This window comes from Rhodamnia argentea, chromosome 8 (genome assembly GCF_020921035.1).
Source record: "Rhodamnia argentea isolate NSW1041297 chromosome 8, ASM2092103v1, whole genome shotgun sequence".
Lineage (NCBI taxonomy): Eukaryota > Viridiplantae > Streptophyta > Magnoliopsida > Myrtales > Myrtaceae > Rhodamnia > Rhodamnia argentea.
The window spans coordinates 9,839,701-9,858,156 of record NC_063157.1 but is presented as its reverse complement, the minus strand read 5'-3'; the positions used below and the strand labels follow the sequence as shown (position 1 = coordinate 9,858,156).

At 38.5% G+C, this 18,456-nt stretch overlaps 1 protein-coding gene and 1 pseudogene across 1 annotated transcript; both read right to left on the bottom strand.

The window, feature by feature from the left end:
- On the bottom strand, window positions 1-1,911 carry LOC115736581 (annotated as a pseudogene).
- Window positions 1,912-2,998: 1,087 nt separating this feature from the next.
- On the bottom strand, window positions 2,999-5,935 carry LOC115736583. The gene is made up of 2 exons (XM_030668345.2): window positions 4,991-5,935; window positions 2,999-3,286 (listed from the first exon to the last, which is right to left on the bottom strand). The coding sequence occupies exons 1-2, from the start codon at window positions 5,335-5,337 to the stop codon at window positions 3,232-3,234; spliced, it is 402 nt and encodes a 133-aa protein (XP_030524205.1). The 5' UTR covers window positions 5,338-5,935; the 3' UTR covers window positions 2,999-3,231.
- Between the last annotated feature and the right edge of the window lie 12,521 nt (window positions 5,936-18,456).

Here is an 18,456-nt window from a genome sequence, read left to right as displayed (position 1 = left end):
CCTGCGTCATAAAATTTCAGATGCCTCGGAGTTCGCTAACTAGATTAGAGGCTCACTAGCAGTTGAAGATGATAGACTTAGCGTCTTTTTCATGGTCGGTGTGGTAGAAGACGGAGCGGAAGCCCTTGTTGTGGCGAAAGCATGGGGTCGTAACCAATTGCTTCATCCGGGATCGCCAAATTCCACTTGAACCTCGTCACCATATTGTGCAGAAATATAAGCATTTGAATCCTGGCAAATTCATACCCTAGGCACATCCTCAGCCCCCCTCCGAATGGGATGTATGAGAAAGGGGTTGATCCTGATGCTTCGAATCTCAACGCATCGAACTTTTCAGGGTTCGGGTAAAGAACTGGATCTTTATGTGTCGAGCAGGTACTCCAATATAGCTAAAACATGCAACGAAAGATGCATCAGTCAGTTAAAACCGTAGTCCTCGTAAATTTCCAAATTAAAGTTTCTATGCCCATTTGATCTGATAGAGTTGATCAACCTGACCATCGGGAACATTCATATAGTCATCTTCAAAATCATTCTTTTATACTGCTTGTACAAAGTTACGGGAGGATGATTGCGAGAGTACCTTCCATCCTTTAGGAATGGTATAACCGACGTATGTAAAATCGACCAGGGCCTCTCGGAACGCTCCGGTCACTGGTGGCATCAGCCTCAAAACTTCTGCGACCACATTCATTGAGTACATCATCTTCTGCACATCCTCCCACTGCAACCGCGCCGTTTCTTTGGATTCGGCTATATCTCTGTGCTCTGCTTGAACATGAAAGGACCGAAGATGACTCAGTGTTTAACATCGCTTACAACAGGTTAAAATGATCTCAATAATTGCAATTCCAAAAAGAAAGGAAGCTTGTAACCCGTGCAAATCTTTTCGTAGACTTCGGGATATTCACTCAGATACTTCATGAGCATTGTGATGGCAGATCTTGTAGTGTCGTGGCCCGCGAACAGCATTAGGAGTATGTTGTCAATGATCTCCAGCTCGCTCAAGAACCGTCCGTTAGCGTCAGCAAAAGTGAGCAAGAAGGACAAGAGATCTTGGTCAGGCGTCGCCTTTTTTTCCCATAGAGCTAATTTTCTCTCCCTAGCTATCGACCAAACCTCTTCCCAAATTCGATTGGCGGCCCTAGTTGAACAATGAAACACCGTTCCGGGGAAATTTATAGGCAAATTCACAACTCCGTTTATGAAAACATCGAAGAGAGCGGCCAGGTTCGAAATTCGAGCAGGGTCATTGGTGTTGGTGAAGATGCGACAGGCCAATTCGAAAGCTTAGACCTTAAGCATCGGATAGAGACGCACTTCGTCTCTTCCTTCCCGGTGCGTGTCAAGGTGGTGTGCAGTGATCATGTCCATCCTCTCTACGTACCTCCTGAGCGCCTCAGGATGGAAAAAGTTCATGAGCATCCTCTTCAGGGTCCTGGCATCCTCACCTGCCGTGTTGACCAGGCTTGACCGGAACAGCTTCTGCACCGTGCTCGGCCACCAGACCTTGACAGCTTTGTTCTCGTTGCCGAACAAGAACTTGTGCCCCGCCGTCCCACAGAAGACGGCCATCGGCTCCCCGAGCAGGGACGTCTTGAAGACCCTCGCGTCGTGCCTGTCCATCCTCTCCCTGATGGACAGTTCGGGCTCTCCTAGCCGTCCCGCTCGGAGGAACTCCAGAGTCTCGCCGATGAGTGGCCATCCTAGGCTTCCTGGAGGGAGACTAGGATTCGCACGCGCTCTCAACTTGACGAGTTTCATGATCAAAAAAAAGGAAGAGGACGAAGAAGAATATGAGAGCTGCAAGAATGCAATGCTGAAGCATCATGACTTGATCTTGATGGCTAGTGAAGCTACAAAGTGGTCTATGATCCAAATGGAGACGTGTGGACCTTAGAAACTCCCAATCAAAGAAGACTTTTCCAAGGAAGACCTTGCCTTTTTTTGGACCCATTTTTCTGAGGTTGGCTATAACATCAGTTCACATCAGTAATGCCAACAAATTGATTCGCGAGAGTGGTGTCAGGGTGGTTTGCCTGGAGTTCTAAGATAGAAAAATTATAACTCTAAGAAACTTTGAAGGCGGGATTGACCTCCCGTGCACAAATTTATCGAGAGCCGACGCTACTCTTCCGATGAAGCCATGACAGGCCGAAGCTAGTTATTGTGTCAAAGTATTCTGTGTATCTCGCTCAATGAAAGTAAATACTCGAGCTAAACTGGACGTGGTACAATACGATCCAAAGATGTTATTTGCCATATTGTTCTTAAGAACAACTACAGAAGAAAGGCTATTTTGGTGTTCTCGGCTCGTCAGGTGCCATACGGGCTACTCCGCAGTCAAAGATCTACCGGGCCGTGACATTTGCCTGTAAGAAATGCATTCCCCACTTGTTTGGGCATTAATGATTTTGCTTTGTTCAGTTTTCAAGCTTGACATGTTTGTGGATCCAGTCAAAATTTAGAAAATTCCACAAGAGAAAGAACAAGGGTTCTCAATTTCTCATACTTGCCTTTTGTTTTTTTTTTTTTTTTTTTGGGTGGCCCAGAGATAATTAAGTTTACTCTTCCAGCTCGGTGGCCCACCTAAATAGCTTTGCTATAGTTATTTCTGTTTATATTTCATAATAGTTCGGATTCGTTTGTTTTACCGAAAATTTGATAAATAAATGAAAACATTTTTCATTGAAGTTATTTTAAAGGAATATTGTTACTTTTTTTTATTTAGTGATTTAAGAAAAGTAATTTTCTTCTTATCAGAAAGGAAAATTTACCGTCTTCCAGGCATCAAAAGGTCGCAAAACAATCTCCCGAAAGTAGTTTTCTTTCAAACAAAGAACCCCTCAGTTGAATACAAAACTCCATCTTGGGTTTGATGTGGACACGTTACAAGGTGAATCAACCTGAGGAATCTATTTTGATGACGAGAGCATGATTGGAGTATTTTCCATTGTTGGAAAGTCTGAATTTGGATGGCCAGTGTTCAATAAAAACAGAACAAGAAAAGAATATTTGACCCATTTTATTTGAATAGCAAGGAATGAGTCTTGCATTGAGAGCAGAGCAGCAATATCTATACATACATACAGAGAGAGAGAGAGCTAACGAATCTCTAGATACCGACTCCAAAAAGAAGAAACGTCTCCTAAAGTTGAAGGCGACGATGATCCACGAGCGTCCCATCATCAGAATGGTTGCTTCATATAAGCAACAGAGACGGAACGAGTCTCAAAGAATGACACAGAGATTGTGTCTATTACCTCCATAATCTTCTTCCAATTCACTGTCAATACAAGGAAAAAGAAAGGAGCAGAGTCAGGCAAACTTATAATCCGAACCAGAAGTGGAACACCCATTTGAAAAATCCAACATGCGCGCGATTCTCATCCTTTCGGGCCAACAGTCTCTCGAAATCCAACCAAGTTCCATTGACAGCAGGTAAGAGATTGAAGAGGAAGTCAAATTCAGTGACATGATAAAGCTACAGTCTTTGATTGAAGCCAGTCACACGTGTAAATGAAATCCTAGAAAAGTCAACTCTCGAAGTCTACAAATGTTGTTAGTCACGTTGTTGCGCTTTTGCTCTTGTCTACCAACTTATGGTTCTCAGATTCTCTGGAGTCTCTTACTCATGAGTTATCAGAAAAACTCATAGCACACTGTACCGTATATATCTCAAACGGACTCCAACACACATGTAGGAGGAAGCGGCCATAAATGGCCAGCTCATTCTTGCACAGACATCTTGTTACATTAGATAATCCAAATCAAGTTTTTAATCAACGTGCGCCCTCGCACACAGTATTTAGAAGACAAAACCAAATTAATCTCAATTTCCTGAAATACAATCATGCCTCGTGTGAAGACAATGTGTTATGTATCCATCTTGCTTGCATCTACCAAACTAAGGTATACTGGACCAACGTACCACCTTCTATGCTAGCATGATGGGCTAATTTTATCTACACATAGCTTCATAGGTTTTAGCCAAAATCAAAAGAGTTGACAAAACAGATGCTCTAAGTCCATGAGTAGAGTTGATTTTCTCCGCTATTTCGTTTCTATATTTTCTGATGCATATCGCACTAGACATCCCTTTTCAACCATGAGGCCAGCTATCTTGTACACCTGCACAGTCCATTCAATTTCCAGCAGACAACTAGTGATACTAAGAGAAGCAATAATCGTGCTAAGCTGAACTGTCTCGATTCTTAATCATGCCTCTTTTTGCAGCAGATTCGAATTCTATTTGGCCTTAATATTCTCACAATCATGTGCAATTTTTGTGCCTCCAATATCAGACGGCAAAAAGCAGTTTTCTCCTTTGCGATTGACTAACTCAATCACTCCTCTTTTTCTGACATCAAGTAGATTATTAACAAAGGCACACCCACCCATTGGCGTCCAAATCACCGTACTTCGCAGCTCTTGCTTCGCCAAAGACAACTAAAAGCAAGGACATTGCTAGCTTCTAAAACGAATTCTAACACGAGAGCAGAAGTTCCCAATATGCATTCACAGATAGACAGGTTTCGATATGTTCTGGTGATAGAGCAATATCGAGACCAGTGGGACAGTTCGGGCCAGACAAAAGACTTCTCAGAACAATCTCCCCATACACTCCAGCCCAGTGATGAGCCTAAATATGGAATCGTTTACTGTCCCACAGGCTGTGATCCTAAGCTGCTTTGCCCATTCTCATGGAAAGAGCATAAAGCGGAATCATTATATGTTTTTTTTTTTTTTTTTCGAAGAATCGTCATATCTCAATGTCACCATTTCATTCACTTTCCCCGCAAATTTTCTTCAACCACTGGACCGAAATGTCTATCAGATTAGCAAACCATAGGTAAAATAGATAAAATTTCATGTCATCAGACTATAGTAGTCCGGGAATAAAACCAACAGAAAATAAAATGCAAGGGAATCGAAAACATTTAAACGAAACAATCAACAAGGAGGAAGCAGAAAGAGAAAATCTACCCACCTAGAATCAAACTCCCTGACCTCAGCAAGCTCCTTCCCTGACAAGTCCACCCATTGCACTTGCTTCTTCTCAGCACAGAGTGCTTCCAAACCTGCCTTCTTCTTCTTGAGGCTGCTCTTGATGACGACTTTATGAGTTTCCCCGTTCTTCTCATCTAAAGCCACATCATCTCCGACCTCAGCGGTCTGTCCACCCAACTGATCAGAGCCATCAGAGACTGAGACTACCGGTGGAGGGACATGAGGGGCATCCTCCAATTTCAATGGCCCAGGAGTGTAAATGTGAGAAGAGGGCTTGCAAAAGCATACGAAAGGAGGGCAATGGAGCTTGCAAAACAAAAACTTCATCAAAAAAATGTCTTGGGATTATGTGCTAAGACCTGACCCTGCTCATACCCATCGCGCCAAATCGGGACAGAGAAAAGAGACGTCAATCAGAGCAGAGGATGATGCTCAAGAAAGACGGAAATCGAGACATCCCGAGAGAAGCCAGCATCGAATCAAGAACGACCTCTCGCTTTCGAATTCTTGGAGAAAAAGATCGCGCCTTTGGGAGAAGGAATCACGACCCAGAAGCAGATTCGAGCTCTTTCTTGCAGCTAGCGAGCAGGAATCGACAGAGCACGAGCTGAGAAACTCGAAACTGCCGAGATTCCTGTCGGGTGGCGGTTGTGTTGGGCATCAATCAGCGAAGGGGACGACGAGAGTTGCATTGTGGATTCGAAAAGAGCCTCCGAATCCATTGTCGAGCCATGAGAATCGCAGGCTTGGTTTTTAATTGAAGATGGAAATGGCCAATGGGTGGAGTGGACACCGGAGCTTCTTACACGGAAGTCGGGGAGGTGGACAGTCTCTCCAGCGGGACGCACCACATGAATCCGAGATTGGGAAACAAAAGTTTAATCGCTATCGTTAATTTTATTTATAGGAGTTATTCTATTTGTTTTAGAAGATACCATGCCGTCACTCGGACGCGAACCGAGATGCTTTAGCACTGCTTCCTAAGACCAACGAATCTAACGATTTCACCATAGCGGCATGCTCGAAATAATAACAATAATTTATTATTTCATTTTAATCGTCTAAATTGAAGGAGTCAATTCAATATTTTTACTTTTTTACTTTTTTATATTATATTTTTTTCAATCGAAAAAAATTCATTTTCATTCAAAGTGATAAGAAAGAACTCGTTTTGTTCCAATATTGATTGAAGCATTTTCTATAAAAATCTTTATTATTGTTTTATTTAATTTTTGAATTAAAATGGAAGGTTTCCTTTTATTTTTTATTTAATGGAGACGTTTTCGTAGTATATGCTCTCCTAAAATGGATATCTTGTAACTAAATAGCTATGGCTTCAATTCAAGGATAAAGATATAACCTAAAAAAAAAAGTAATTTTTCATTTTTAAATTGTAAATTTCATTTATCATTTATCTCGCGTGAATTCATATTAACATAAAATGGCATATTCCGATTTCATATGCCAATTAATTGAATTAGGATGAAAATGTGTCGAATTCATACCATATTCGAGCTTTCGCAACGTAACTTGCGTCTTACCTCGTATCTTTTTCGTGTTGGGCAAACAAATCGCATTTGAGAAAAGAAGATTTTTATCAACTCTTGAAGGGGTGCCTGTCGACGACAAAACTATAAATCTCAATAATTGGTCGACCTAATTTTGGATTTTGGTAAACATCCGTGATTGCTAGAGACGGGCACGAGGTGCGGGGATCATGCTCCTTGGAATTCCATCTCAAATGGGGTAAATTTTTCCCTGCGAAAGATGCCCAGGTGAGGCATTAGGCGGCTCTAATATCCGACCCGACCCGACCCGACCCGACCCGACCCGTAAAAGGGGAATATTTAATGGCATCATAAAAAGAAATTCGGCTCCAATAGAATAGAATAAGGAGCAGCCGTCATGTGGGTCCTCATGAAAATTGACGCTCTGCAATACCCCTCATGTCTTTTGTTTTTTTCTTTCTAGGAGACTTTGATAGGTCGGGTGACGTAATTTGCTCAACGAATGATTAGCTTGTCAATACTATCGTCTTATCCAAACTCCCTTCAACTTTGACATTTGTTACCCATAAAGTTTCGAAAATGTGCCGCAGGTGTCATACCGTACAATTTGCTAATCAATGTCGCTTTTGCCAATGTGGGGATGAGACCATGGCAAACGAAAGGAAAGAACTTTAAAAAAAAAGTCTTACATTTATTACATTGATACTAATTCAATTTTAAATCTTTTAATTGGATCAATTTAGTCTTTAAATATTTTTGTATTGGTACCAATTTAGTCCGCCCAATCAATTTTAGCTCGAAATGACCGACGTTGATGTCAACCATTCCTATATGGCCGGAGCCGACATTAAATTTTTTTAATATTTTTTTTAAAAAAAGATAAAATAAAAAAATTAATTATTTTTTTTTGTTCTTTCACTTTGGCCAATGAGGATCACCAGCAATCCTTACCGGCCACTGGGCGAAGATAGACCTGTCAAACGGGTGGATTGGATTGAGTTTTGGTCGGGTCATAAACAGTTCAACCCAAATGGACTCATTAACCCGTTTACGATCAATTTATGTGTAGTGCAAATTTCTTGACCCAAACCCAACCCGACCCGACATATACCCAACACATACCCGACCCGACCCACATTACTAAAACACTCTTATATTTAATCCAGTCTAAGAAAAATTACTTCTTATAAATTTTTGAAAAAATTATATTTTTTATTATTTTTAATTTTGAAAAATATAATTTTTATTTCTTTTAATAATATGATTTTTTTTATAACTTTGACCCGATTTAACCTGCTTTGCTCCTGTGGTTTATCGCCACATGTTATCTCCGTGTGAAAATATTTTCTTTGGTCAAAGTGAAAATAATTTTTTTGGTAAAAAAGTGAAAATAATTGAAGAGCAGCACGTCGCTGTCTCCTCTTTTATCCCTTTCATTGCTAAGACTCTCTCTCTCTATTACGCTCCCTCCTCCATCCTTCATCTTCATCTGCAACTTTTTTTCATTCCCTTCTTCTGCTTCTTCTTTCGTGATGATGCCCGAGCTTAGTGCCAGAGCTCTCACGTCCATGGGCACTAAAACTGAGCTCTGCCATAGAGTTCAGTTGGCCATAACCGCCTTGGCCGAGCTATGCTGTGGAGCTCACGCAGCTAGTCGTATGTTTTCCATTGGCTAGTTCACCTTCTATTAGGTGGGGAGCTGCTTGAGGGCGACCTACCGGAGCGCCTCCTACTCATCGCCGCTGCCGTCTCCAGCAGAGGAGGCAGAGCGGGCGAAGAGGGTCTCATCCGATTCCACGTTCAGGCGAAAAAAAAAGTAAAAAGAAAGAAAAGAAAAGTGAAAAGAACAGTAAAAAAAAAAGATATAGGCATTAAGTTTGTTATCTTAAATGGGTTGTAAATGGATCCATTATGAATCCATTTACAACCCAATTATTTTGACTTTTTAAATAAGTTGTCTTATATGCTGATCTGTCAAGTTTGTTATAACTCATTTATGACCCATTTAAATGGTTGTGAATTATTAAATGGGTTTTGGACCTATTTTGACAAGTCTAGCGAAGGCCGGTGAACCCTTATCGGCCTTTGGTGAGGGATGGCTGACCCTCGCCCATATCGGGCAAGGGCCGCCTCGCCCTCGGCCGCGAAGGCCCTAAGAGAGGGACTAAATGCGCTTGTGTTTTTCGATGTTGCACTTATTTGGCAGTATATCATCACCACAAGCGTGTTTTGTACCGCATTAGCAATGCCACATCAATATTTGACGGTGTAACTATTTAGTTTCCCAAAAATGACTTAATTAGATATATCGAGAAAGTTAAGACGACATATTTGCATAATTAGGTAAAGTGCGAAGGTCCCAGACAATACATGCTTAACCAAACAGAATCAAAACCAGTTGTTCTTATTCTTATGAAAAGCTCGATTTGTGTTGAATTATTGATAACTTAGATTCTTATCAATAAGATACTCAAATTGATCGCCTCTTGTCCTCGATCGCGGCTTAACTTTGTCAGGCATTGCATGTTTATGTCATCACTAATTGGAAGTCTCATACAAGGCCAAATCTTCCGTACGATGGACCCCACCATCTGACGCAACATGGATCAAATACTATCCAACCACATCATCACCAGACTCGATCTCATCGCAGCTGTTCATCGCAATGGAGAGAATTTGCCAAATGGAGGGTCATGATGAGACAGCATGCTTGGCATCATCAAGAACAATCTCACTTCACGGGTGCTCACGTCTCATTATGGCTTTGAATCTTTTGGAAAGTACTCTCTCTTTTCCCTGAACCGAATGGCATGTTGGCAAGTGCAGATAGATTGGTAAGAGGGAATGGAGTGTGACAGAACCACCTTCCATATACTACTGTTGATACCTAAAACAATCCAAAAAAGCTCGTGATAAGCACGTAAGGGAGGCGACAATCAGCTACGGGAAAGAACACTGAGGCAAGGTACGTACCAAACAAAAGGGTACCACGTGTCAGAATAAGCTCTGGCGCCATTTCCTTCCCGAGTAAGAAAGGCGCGTGAAGGAGGGCCACGATCGAAGCAGTTGCTAAAAGATTGGCGATAATCTTCACGAGGTAAAAAGAAAAGGCACAAAGATCGGGAAACCGTCATCGACGTGGCTTATGGAAAGGGATGAAGCGTGAGGCCAAAGGAAGAAACCGTTTGACGGTTACCAAAGAGTCTGCCTATAAATACCCCGCGGTGGCAAAACACAAAAAAAAACAACACACACAACAAACCCAAAACACTTGTATTTTCAACTAGCTCTTAGCCTTTAGCCTAGCCTAGCCTAGCTATAGTTTTTAGATTCCCGTCGTCGATTCAATTCCGGTGAGTATCATATTCAGAGTTAGGTGTCATTGATTAAATTCCGACGTCCGCTCACTAGGTTCGATACAGTCGATTCAATTCCGGTGTTGCACCCTTCATCCATCTTGTCCAAGACCGTCGATTCAATTCCGGTATTGTGTCCTATAATCCCCCGTCCAAGGTTGTTGATTGAATTCCAGCATTGTGTTCTACATCATTGCCCCAATCCCGTCGATTTAATTCCAGAATTGTGTCGAAACTTGCTACATACTTCTACTATTGCACATATTTGGCAGTCGAAGTTGTTGAAAGTCTGTTTGTAACGTGCCTCTTGTGTTAATCTACTGCATTTGACACCCTCTGTCCAAAACTGACCTAGAACTCCTTTTCGAAAAACAAACGGATTAAGTTCGATAAAAGATTCTCGTGTCAGCAACCCTTTTCGGGCTATAGTCATTTTGGGCCCGGAACCCATAACCAAAAAAGCTCTGTCGAAGGATTTCGACGCGCAACAACTACCGAACAACATTCTCTGTCTAAAACGAAAGTGCATTTTGTTATGGTACGGTTCATACTTCCCATCGATAGGAAAACACATGGACAGCAAAGAATTTTTATAGTTTGTGCCCATAATTTTTTATTAATAGTTTGAGTTTGAGCTCATAGATAGCTACTGCTATATATACTCTTTTTTCGCTTGTAATTGAGTGATGTAACGAGAGATGCAATGTGCTAATTATAGTAGAATTCTCTGCTGGATCTAGCTTTAGTTTAAAGGCAAACCATGATAAAAATCTTATGTATCGATTCCTCTTTCTCGCTACGCTTTACTTCGATTTGATTGTGCATCGAATCCTAACATATTTGAGTCCTAAAACATATCGAGTTGATGCAATCACATCGTTCCATTAATTCCATCTAAGTATTAGGACTCGATTCCATATCGACTATGCACATAGTATAGTTTCACGTAGTCATAGCCATGGGCCGGGTTGAGCCTAGAACCAGCCCAAGTCAAACCCGAAACCGGCCCGTGGCATAAGGGCCTGGTTAAGGTTTCTTTAAACCTTGAACCGAGCCCGGAATTGGCGGTTCCGTGCCGGTTTCGAATTGTGAAAAAATTGGGATAAAAAAATTTAAAAAAGAACAGAAGAGCCGTTGGTGACGGTTGGTCACCACCACTCCCCACCTCTTTTTCATTTTTTTTCCTTTTTCTTTACTAATTTCTAACTTATAAATACCCCTTCCCATCTCTCTTTTTTTCACACAAATTCTCTCTTCATCTCAATTCTATCAAATTTTCTCTAACTCTCAATTATTCACAACATCCAATTCATTATTTTCTTTTCTTCAATTATTCAATTATTCAATCACACCATTTTTTTCATTTCTTGTTCACTATTTCAATTATTCTCACTCTCTCTTCCAATTTTTCTTAATCCATTATTTTCACACCATCTCATCCAATTTTTCTTATTCTCTAATTCCTTATCTTCTTTATTCATTATCTCCTTTAATAATTTCCTATTTCAAATTATTTTTTTATACCCTATATTTTTTGCATTATACCATATATTTTTTCTATATCCAAAAAAAAAATGGCAAGTGCAAGTACAACTAGTGGCAAAGGCAAGAACAAGGTGGGGGAATCCAATTATCCTCCTAGTCCTCGTGATTATGAAGATTGGGGACTCGAAGTTGATGTAGATGATGAAATCAACATTATTCCTAATATGGAGCATGGAGCAAGTCCAAACGCAAGAGAGTCTTCATCCTCCTACCAGTATCGAGAAATCTCAACAACAAAGGAGCAGGAGTTTACATCCATTGAACATTTGTTTCCGTTGAACATTTATCGTTTATTTTTGGTGAAAGATTTGGTTTTAATCAATTTATATAAAATGTATGTGTTCCACGAGAAAAACGTGTTCCTAGAAATACACTTAAACGCAAAATTAAAGATCTTTATAAAAAAGGAAAAAAATTACAAAAAAAAATTTATGAATTTTAATGGACGTGTACATATAGGTAGTGATATTTGGAGTGATCATTGACAAGTTCATTCTTATATGAGTATAACATGTCATTTGATAGATGTTCCAAATGAAAGAATGATTAAAATTTTGAAAAAATAAATGGAAAAAAATAAAAAAAAATTCCAAAAGATGTTCCAAATCGTTGCAATTCTACTTACGAGTTGCTTGATGTATCTTTTGTATATGAAAATTTATTATGTGCACTTATTTCAGATAATATAACTCAAATTAATTTATACCCACAAGAATGGAATATTTGCAAAAAAAAATTTAGATTTTAAAAGTTTTTAATGATACAACTTATACTTTTTTCAGTGTTTATTATCATACTACACATTTATTGTTAATAAAATGTATTAATATTGTTGGAGTTTTTGAAGAAAATGAAAGTGATGATAAATTAAGTGACACTATTAAAACAATGCGAACAAAATGGCTACATTATTATAGGGAAATTCCTATTATTTATTTAGTTGCTTGTGTTTTTTATCCACATTGTAAATTAGATGGTTTATGTGATTATTTGAATACGTATTATGAATGTTTACATTTAATTGATGAAGTAAATATTAAAACTATACAAACAATGGTTACAAACATAACAATAGAAATATATAATGAATTTTGTAGTACATATAATCTAAGTAATAGTGGATCTTCTCAATCTAGTAACATACAAAGTGGAAACATAGGTAAAATTAGTAGAGGATACCAACTTCTATTGCATAGGCAAAAAAAGCAAAAGGGAACAATAGGAAATAATTCTGAAATGAAGAGTTATCTAATTGTTTCTTTTGAGTTTGATGAATTTGAAGGCATCACAAATTTCACAATATTAGATTGGTGGAAGAGGCATTCCACCCAATACCCAATTCTTGCTCTAATTGCAAAATAAATTTGAGCAATCCCTTGTTCGACAGTTGCGATAAAACAAGAATTTAGCGCTAGAGGCAATATTTTGGACAAATAACGTTCAAGATTAGCTCCCAATTCAGTGGAGGCTCAAGCTTGTATTGATGGTTGGACAAAAGCTCAATATAGACAACAAGAGATAGATCGCAATAATGAAGCCAAATTCTTTGATGACGGATATACCACCGGCACCGGTACCGGTACCAGAACGAGTAGAGACAATTGATGATGAGTTAAGTATGGGGTTATCAATGGTAAGAGAACTACATGAACTTTGATTCTTATATCCCCAAGAAGATATGTAGGCGCTTAATAATAATCATTAAGTTCAAGCCTCTCCCCCTCCCTTTTTTCCCCCCAAATTTGATTACAATTTGTATTTGATAATTTTTTCCAGATAATTTTTTTCCAACAATTTGTATTCTCATTATAATTTGTATTTGATAATTCATTATTTCATAATTTGACAATTCATTATTTTCTTTTATTTCATAATTCATTATTTGATAATTTGATTACAATTTTATTACAAATCCATTACAATTTAATTTTTAAACTCAAAAACGGTAATCGAAATCGGAACCGAAACCAAAGGTTCCATTTTTGGTTTTGAACTGGAACAGGGCTCGAAACCAGCGCATAACCGTTGGTTCAAAATCGGAACCGAAACCGAAACCGAAACCGCCACTTAAGGGCTCGGTTTCGGTTCCTCCTAAATTGGGACCGGAACTGGTGGTCCCCGGCCCTTGGCCATGACTAGTTGCACATTCTTGATATATGGAGATGGATGCATTTCTTATGAGTTCAAGTTGAAGTAAATAATCTATGATTTGAGAAAGACAGCCAAGACGAAGATTATTGACTCAATCTTCAAGTAGGGACACATTCTTGATATAAGATCACAAGAATTTTTATGCCATGAAGGAAAAAATATGAGATGGAGGGGGGGAGACATGAGTGAGGGTCTCCACGGGTCTCTCAGTTCTCCGCCAATGTCGAGTTGAAGATGTTGTGTTATGAGATGGAATGGATGTCCCATCACTAGAAGGAATAATGATTCTTTCACCTATTTTTGAAAGCATCAGTGATTAGTATAATAATTGATAAAGTGAGCAATTTTTATGATTGGATTATCATACACATTATAAACAATAGTATAAATCACCTAGCAGTGGGTCGTTAGCACCGGTCAACCTTGCCTACCCTTTTGCTCAAATAAAAAATATATATAATCTAGCATTAAACATGAATTGAAAATATACGAAGGCTATTTGTTTGAAGCCATTTATATGTATGAATCATCAAATTATGGATTTAGTGGCTATTTCTTAGATCTTATAACAATTGTCATAAAATCAATACCATTCGTAATAATGTCTTACATTATTAATCATAATTTACAGTACTTTTGTTTCTGATGTTTATTATTTCAGAGTTCAATTATATAGGGATATAGTACAACAATGAAATCATAACTATAGAAAAATGCAAGAAAATTCTATATCTGAAATGTAATTCATTCAACTTCTCATATCATTACAGTCTCAGAATTTTTAAGATCAAGCAAAAATAAATGAAATCCACGTCGCCTTACACTCCATTCCATTCCTTCATTCCAACTATCCTACAAAGCACAACATGAAAATCCGAAAATTTCAACAAGAAGAGTTCGTTAGATGTCCTCAGAGCAATTGTTAAAATAAAAAGGTGAATTTTTAATATTGAGTTTTCCCCTTATATGTGATTATAATGCATTATTATAAAATCACTATCTATGGTTGATTTTATGAGGGTTAGTACCATGAAAAGCCCTCAAATTAATATATCCGTGAAAAATTTACCCCAAATTTCATCACCAAAAGTCTCAAACTGGTACACCAGTAACAAATTTACCCCCCGTTAGTTTTTGTTAAATTTTACCTTCAAATTGCTAAATTAGATGACACGTGACAATTGGCGGGTATACCAGTTTGAAATTTTTACTCTCGGTTTGTCACATGTGTCTTAGTTTGGGATTTTTCGTGGTATTAACCCAATTTAATGAAAACTAAGGGAGGATAAATTTATCACAGATGTACTAGTTTGGGATTTTTAGTGGCCAAAAAATTAATTTGGAATAAACTTGTCATATGTGTACCAATTTAGAGTTTTTCGTGGTCAAAAATTAATTTGCGGTAATTTTTTTTTAAGTGTACCAATTTAGAGTTTTTTGTGTTATTAGCACAATCAACTTTTTGAAATTGGACTTGTATTAGTGAAACCCTTTCAAATATGCTTAGTGATCACAGAATGAACAATACGCATGTCTGAAATAAGTCAAAATGACATTGGTTCTTTTTTTTTTTTTTGGTAAATAAAAGGAAAAGACATTGGTTCTTTTGATGTCACTGACTACAAACAATTCTAAGTTTAAGCCGCCAACTCGGGTTCGGTTCCTATTTTCTATACAGTTCATGAGATGAGCACGTAATCGAAACGGATACAATATCTTCAGTTGGTTATCTAATATACATAAGTATGTTTTAAGAAATGTATATATAAGATTAGGTAAGAGATCAACTATAACCAAGATCTTCCACATTCATCTTTGTCACGAAGCTAATTAGAGAATTTATGGTAAATGGCCAAGAGAGAAGAAGTAAAAGAGGAGAAAACAAGAGGAGAAGAAGAGAGAAAGAAACAGACATTAAAAATCAAAAAACAGTTTCTGCGTCAACTTTATCTTACATCTATCGCAATATATTTATAAAAATTGTACATGACCATATGTATGTGGAAAGAAATAAAACCTAGAAAATAAAATTGATATCCTCAATTATCATAACGCTCCCCCTCAAGCTGAATTATATAGGTCACACGTGCTCAGCTTGGAACAACCAGCAACAAAGGCAAGACAAAACAACTCTTTAGTGAACATATCAGTAAGCCGATCTCTAGAGGCCACGTAAGGAGTGGCAACCAACTTCCGCTTCAAAGCATCATGAAAAAAGTAGCAGTCAACTTATATATGTTTAGTTCGCTCATGAAAAATAGGATTCCCAACAATATAAATAGCTATTTGATTGTCACACATCATATCAATAGTTTGATTAATAGAAAATCCAAGCTCCTGAAGAAGGGATTTCAACCACAATAATTCAGCTACAATATATGTCATGGCACAATATTCAACCTCTGCACTAGATCTAGCAATGGTGTCCGTTTCTTGCTTCTCCAAGTAACCAAATTGCCACCAAGAAAAGTGCAAGATCCAGTCGTAAATCACCGATCACACGCTAACCCAGAGTGAAAGAATCGTTTGATTTATAAATTAGTCCCTTACCAAGAGAGCCGTTAAGGTACCGAAGAATGTGACAAACAGCATCCTAATGGGCCTTCTTGGGTGACTCTATAAATTGACTCCCCACACCAACAACAAAGGAAATATCGGGACGGATAAAAGTAAGATAGATTAGTTTCCCAACTAAACACCGATATTGATACTTATCTTCAATATCATCCCCATCATCAACTCCAAACTTCTAACTTGGATCCTTAGGAGTATCTATTGGCTTGGATGCTAATGTACTGGTCTCAGATAAAAGATCAAGAACGTACTTTCGCCGAGATAAATTAATACATTTCCTACTTTATAAAACTTCAATACCCCGAATATACGTAAGAACTCCGAAGTCTTTAATCCGAAACTACTGCTGAAGAAAATATTTGACCTCAGAAATGCTGATCACATCACTGCTAGAGACAATTATATCATCCACATATACAACAAGAATGACCACCACCGATTCCTTTTTACAAACAAAAACATGATGATCAGAATAACACTGGTGGAAATGACACTTGGAAAGCACTGAACTAAATTTCTCAAACTGCACTCATGGAGACTGTTTCAACCCAAACAGAAAAGCATTCTTCACATCCAATTGATATAATTGCCAATCAAAATTCACTGCAAGAGATAAAATAACACGAATAGAATTGATATGTGCCACAAGAGAAAATGCCTCAAAATAGTCCACCCCATAGGTTTAAGTAAAATCTTTAGCAGCAAACCGAGCCTTAAGATGCTCAACTGAACCATCCAGTTTGTACTTGATAGTGTACACCTACCGACACTTAACCAAATCTTTCCCAAGAGGCATGGAAGAGCTGAAGACTGGTGGTGCCATAGATCGCTTCCGCCGCCGATACACCCGCAAGGGAGGAGATACGGGAGAAGGACTAACAGAGTCTAAGGGGAAAAGTTGTGGGATATGAGGATCAGCAACAATGTCGGTTGAAAACTCTTTACTCTCGGTAGTATTGTATGGTGAACCCTCGAAGAAAGTAACATGAGCACTAACATATTGGATATAAATCATAGGATCACAACATCGATATGCCTTTTTCAGTACGTGAATACCTAAGAAAAATGCATTTGGTGGCACGATGGGATAGCTTATCGGCATCGGGACGTAAGTTATAGACAAAACAGACACACCGGAAAACGCGAGGTGTAAGAGGGAATAATGGCTTGTTAGGGAACACAACACTAACCGATGACTTATTATTGAGGATAGTGGAAGGCATACAATTTATTAGGTAACAGGCGGTAAAGACAGCGTCACTTCAAAATGATTTTGGAACATGCATACAAAAAACAAGAGTGAACGAGCAAATTTTAGAAGATGACGGTTCTTCCTATTGATCACACTATTCTGCTAAGGAGTATAAGTACAACTTGTTTGATGTATAATTTTAAGATTAGAAAAAAAATGAAGAAATTAATTTCCGTGAGTATTATCGGTTTGCAAAATTTTAAGGGATGTATTAAACTGATTAGTTACTTCACGATGAAATTATTAAAAAATAGATAAAAATTCAAAAGGGTCGTGAAGCATATAAAGCGATGTTAGACAAGAATAATCATCCACAAAAGTAACAAAGTACTCAAAACCATTTTACTAGCAATACCCATAGGTCCCCAAAAATCAGAATGAATAGGTTAAAGTAAGGTAGATGTACGAGAATCGCTACGACTAGGAAAAGAGCTACGATAATATTTCCCAAGTTCACAAGCCTCACACTCAAGAGTAGAAACTGATTTACACTCATGTATTATTTGTTGTAATTTAAATAGAGATAAATGTCCTAAGCGAGAATGCCATAATAGGGGAGTAGTAGAACGAGCAGCTAGGGCATTGGCATCAACAGTAGAGACGCCATCCGGATAGTAGAGTCCATCACGTTCACGCCCTCTACTAATCGTCTTCTTTGTTTGAAGGTCCCAAAAAATGCAAGAAATGGAGTAAAATGTAACAGAACAATCAAGAGCTTTAGTTAACTGACTAACAGACGACATATTCAAAGAAAGTTGGGGAACATGTAAGATAGAGGACAAAGATAACGAAGGTGCGAGGAGAATAGTCCCCGATCCAATCACCTTAGTAGAGGAACCATTAGCTAAAATAACTTGAGATGAAGGACTACGGTTATGGTGGAAAGAGAATAGGTCTTGCTTACCGGTCATGTGACTAGAAGCTCCAGAGTCAATTGACCCAGGTGCTAGGAGATAAATTAGAGAAAAAAAGCCATGTTACCTATTCATGCAAGGTAGATGAGGAATTGGAAGCCTCTAGTTGTTGGACATGCTTGAGAAGTTGTATAACCGGATCATCC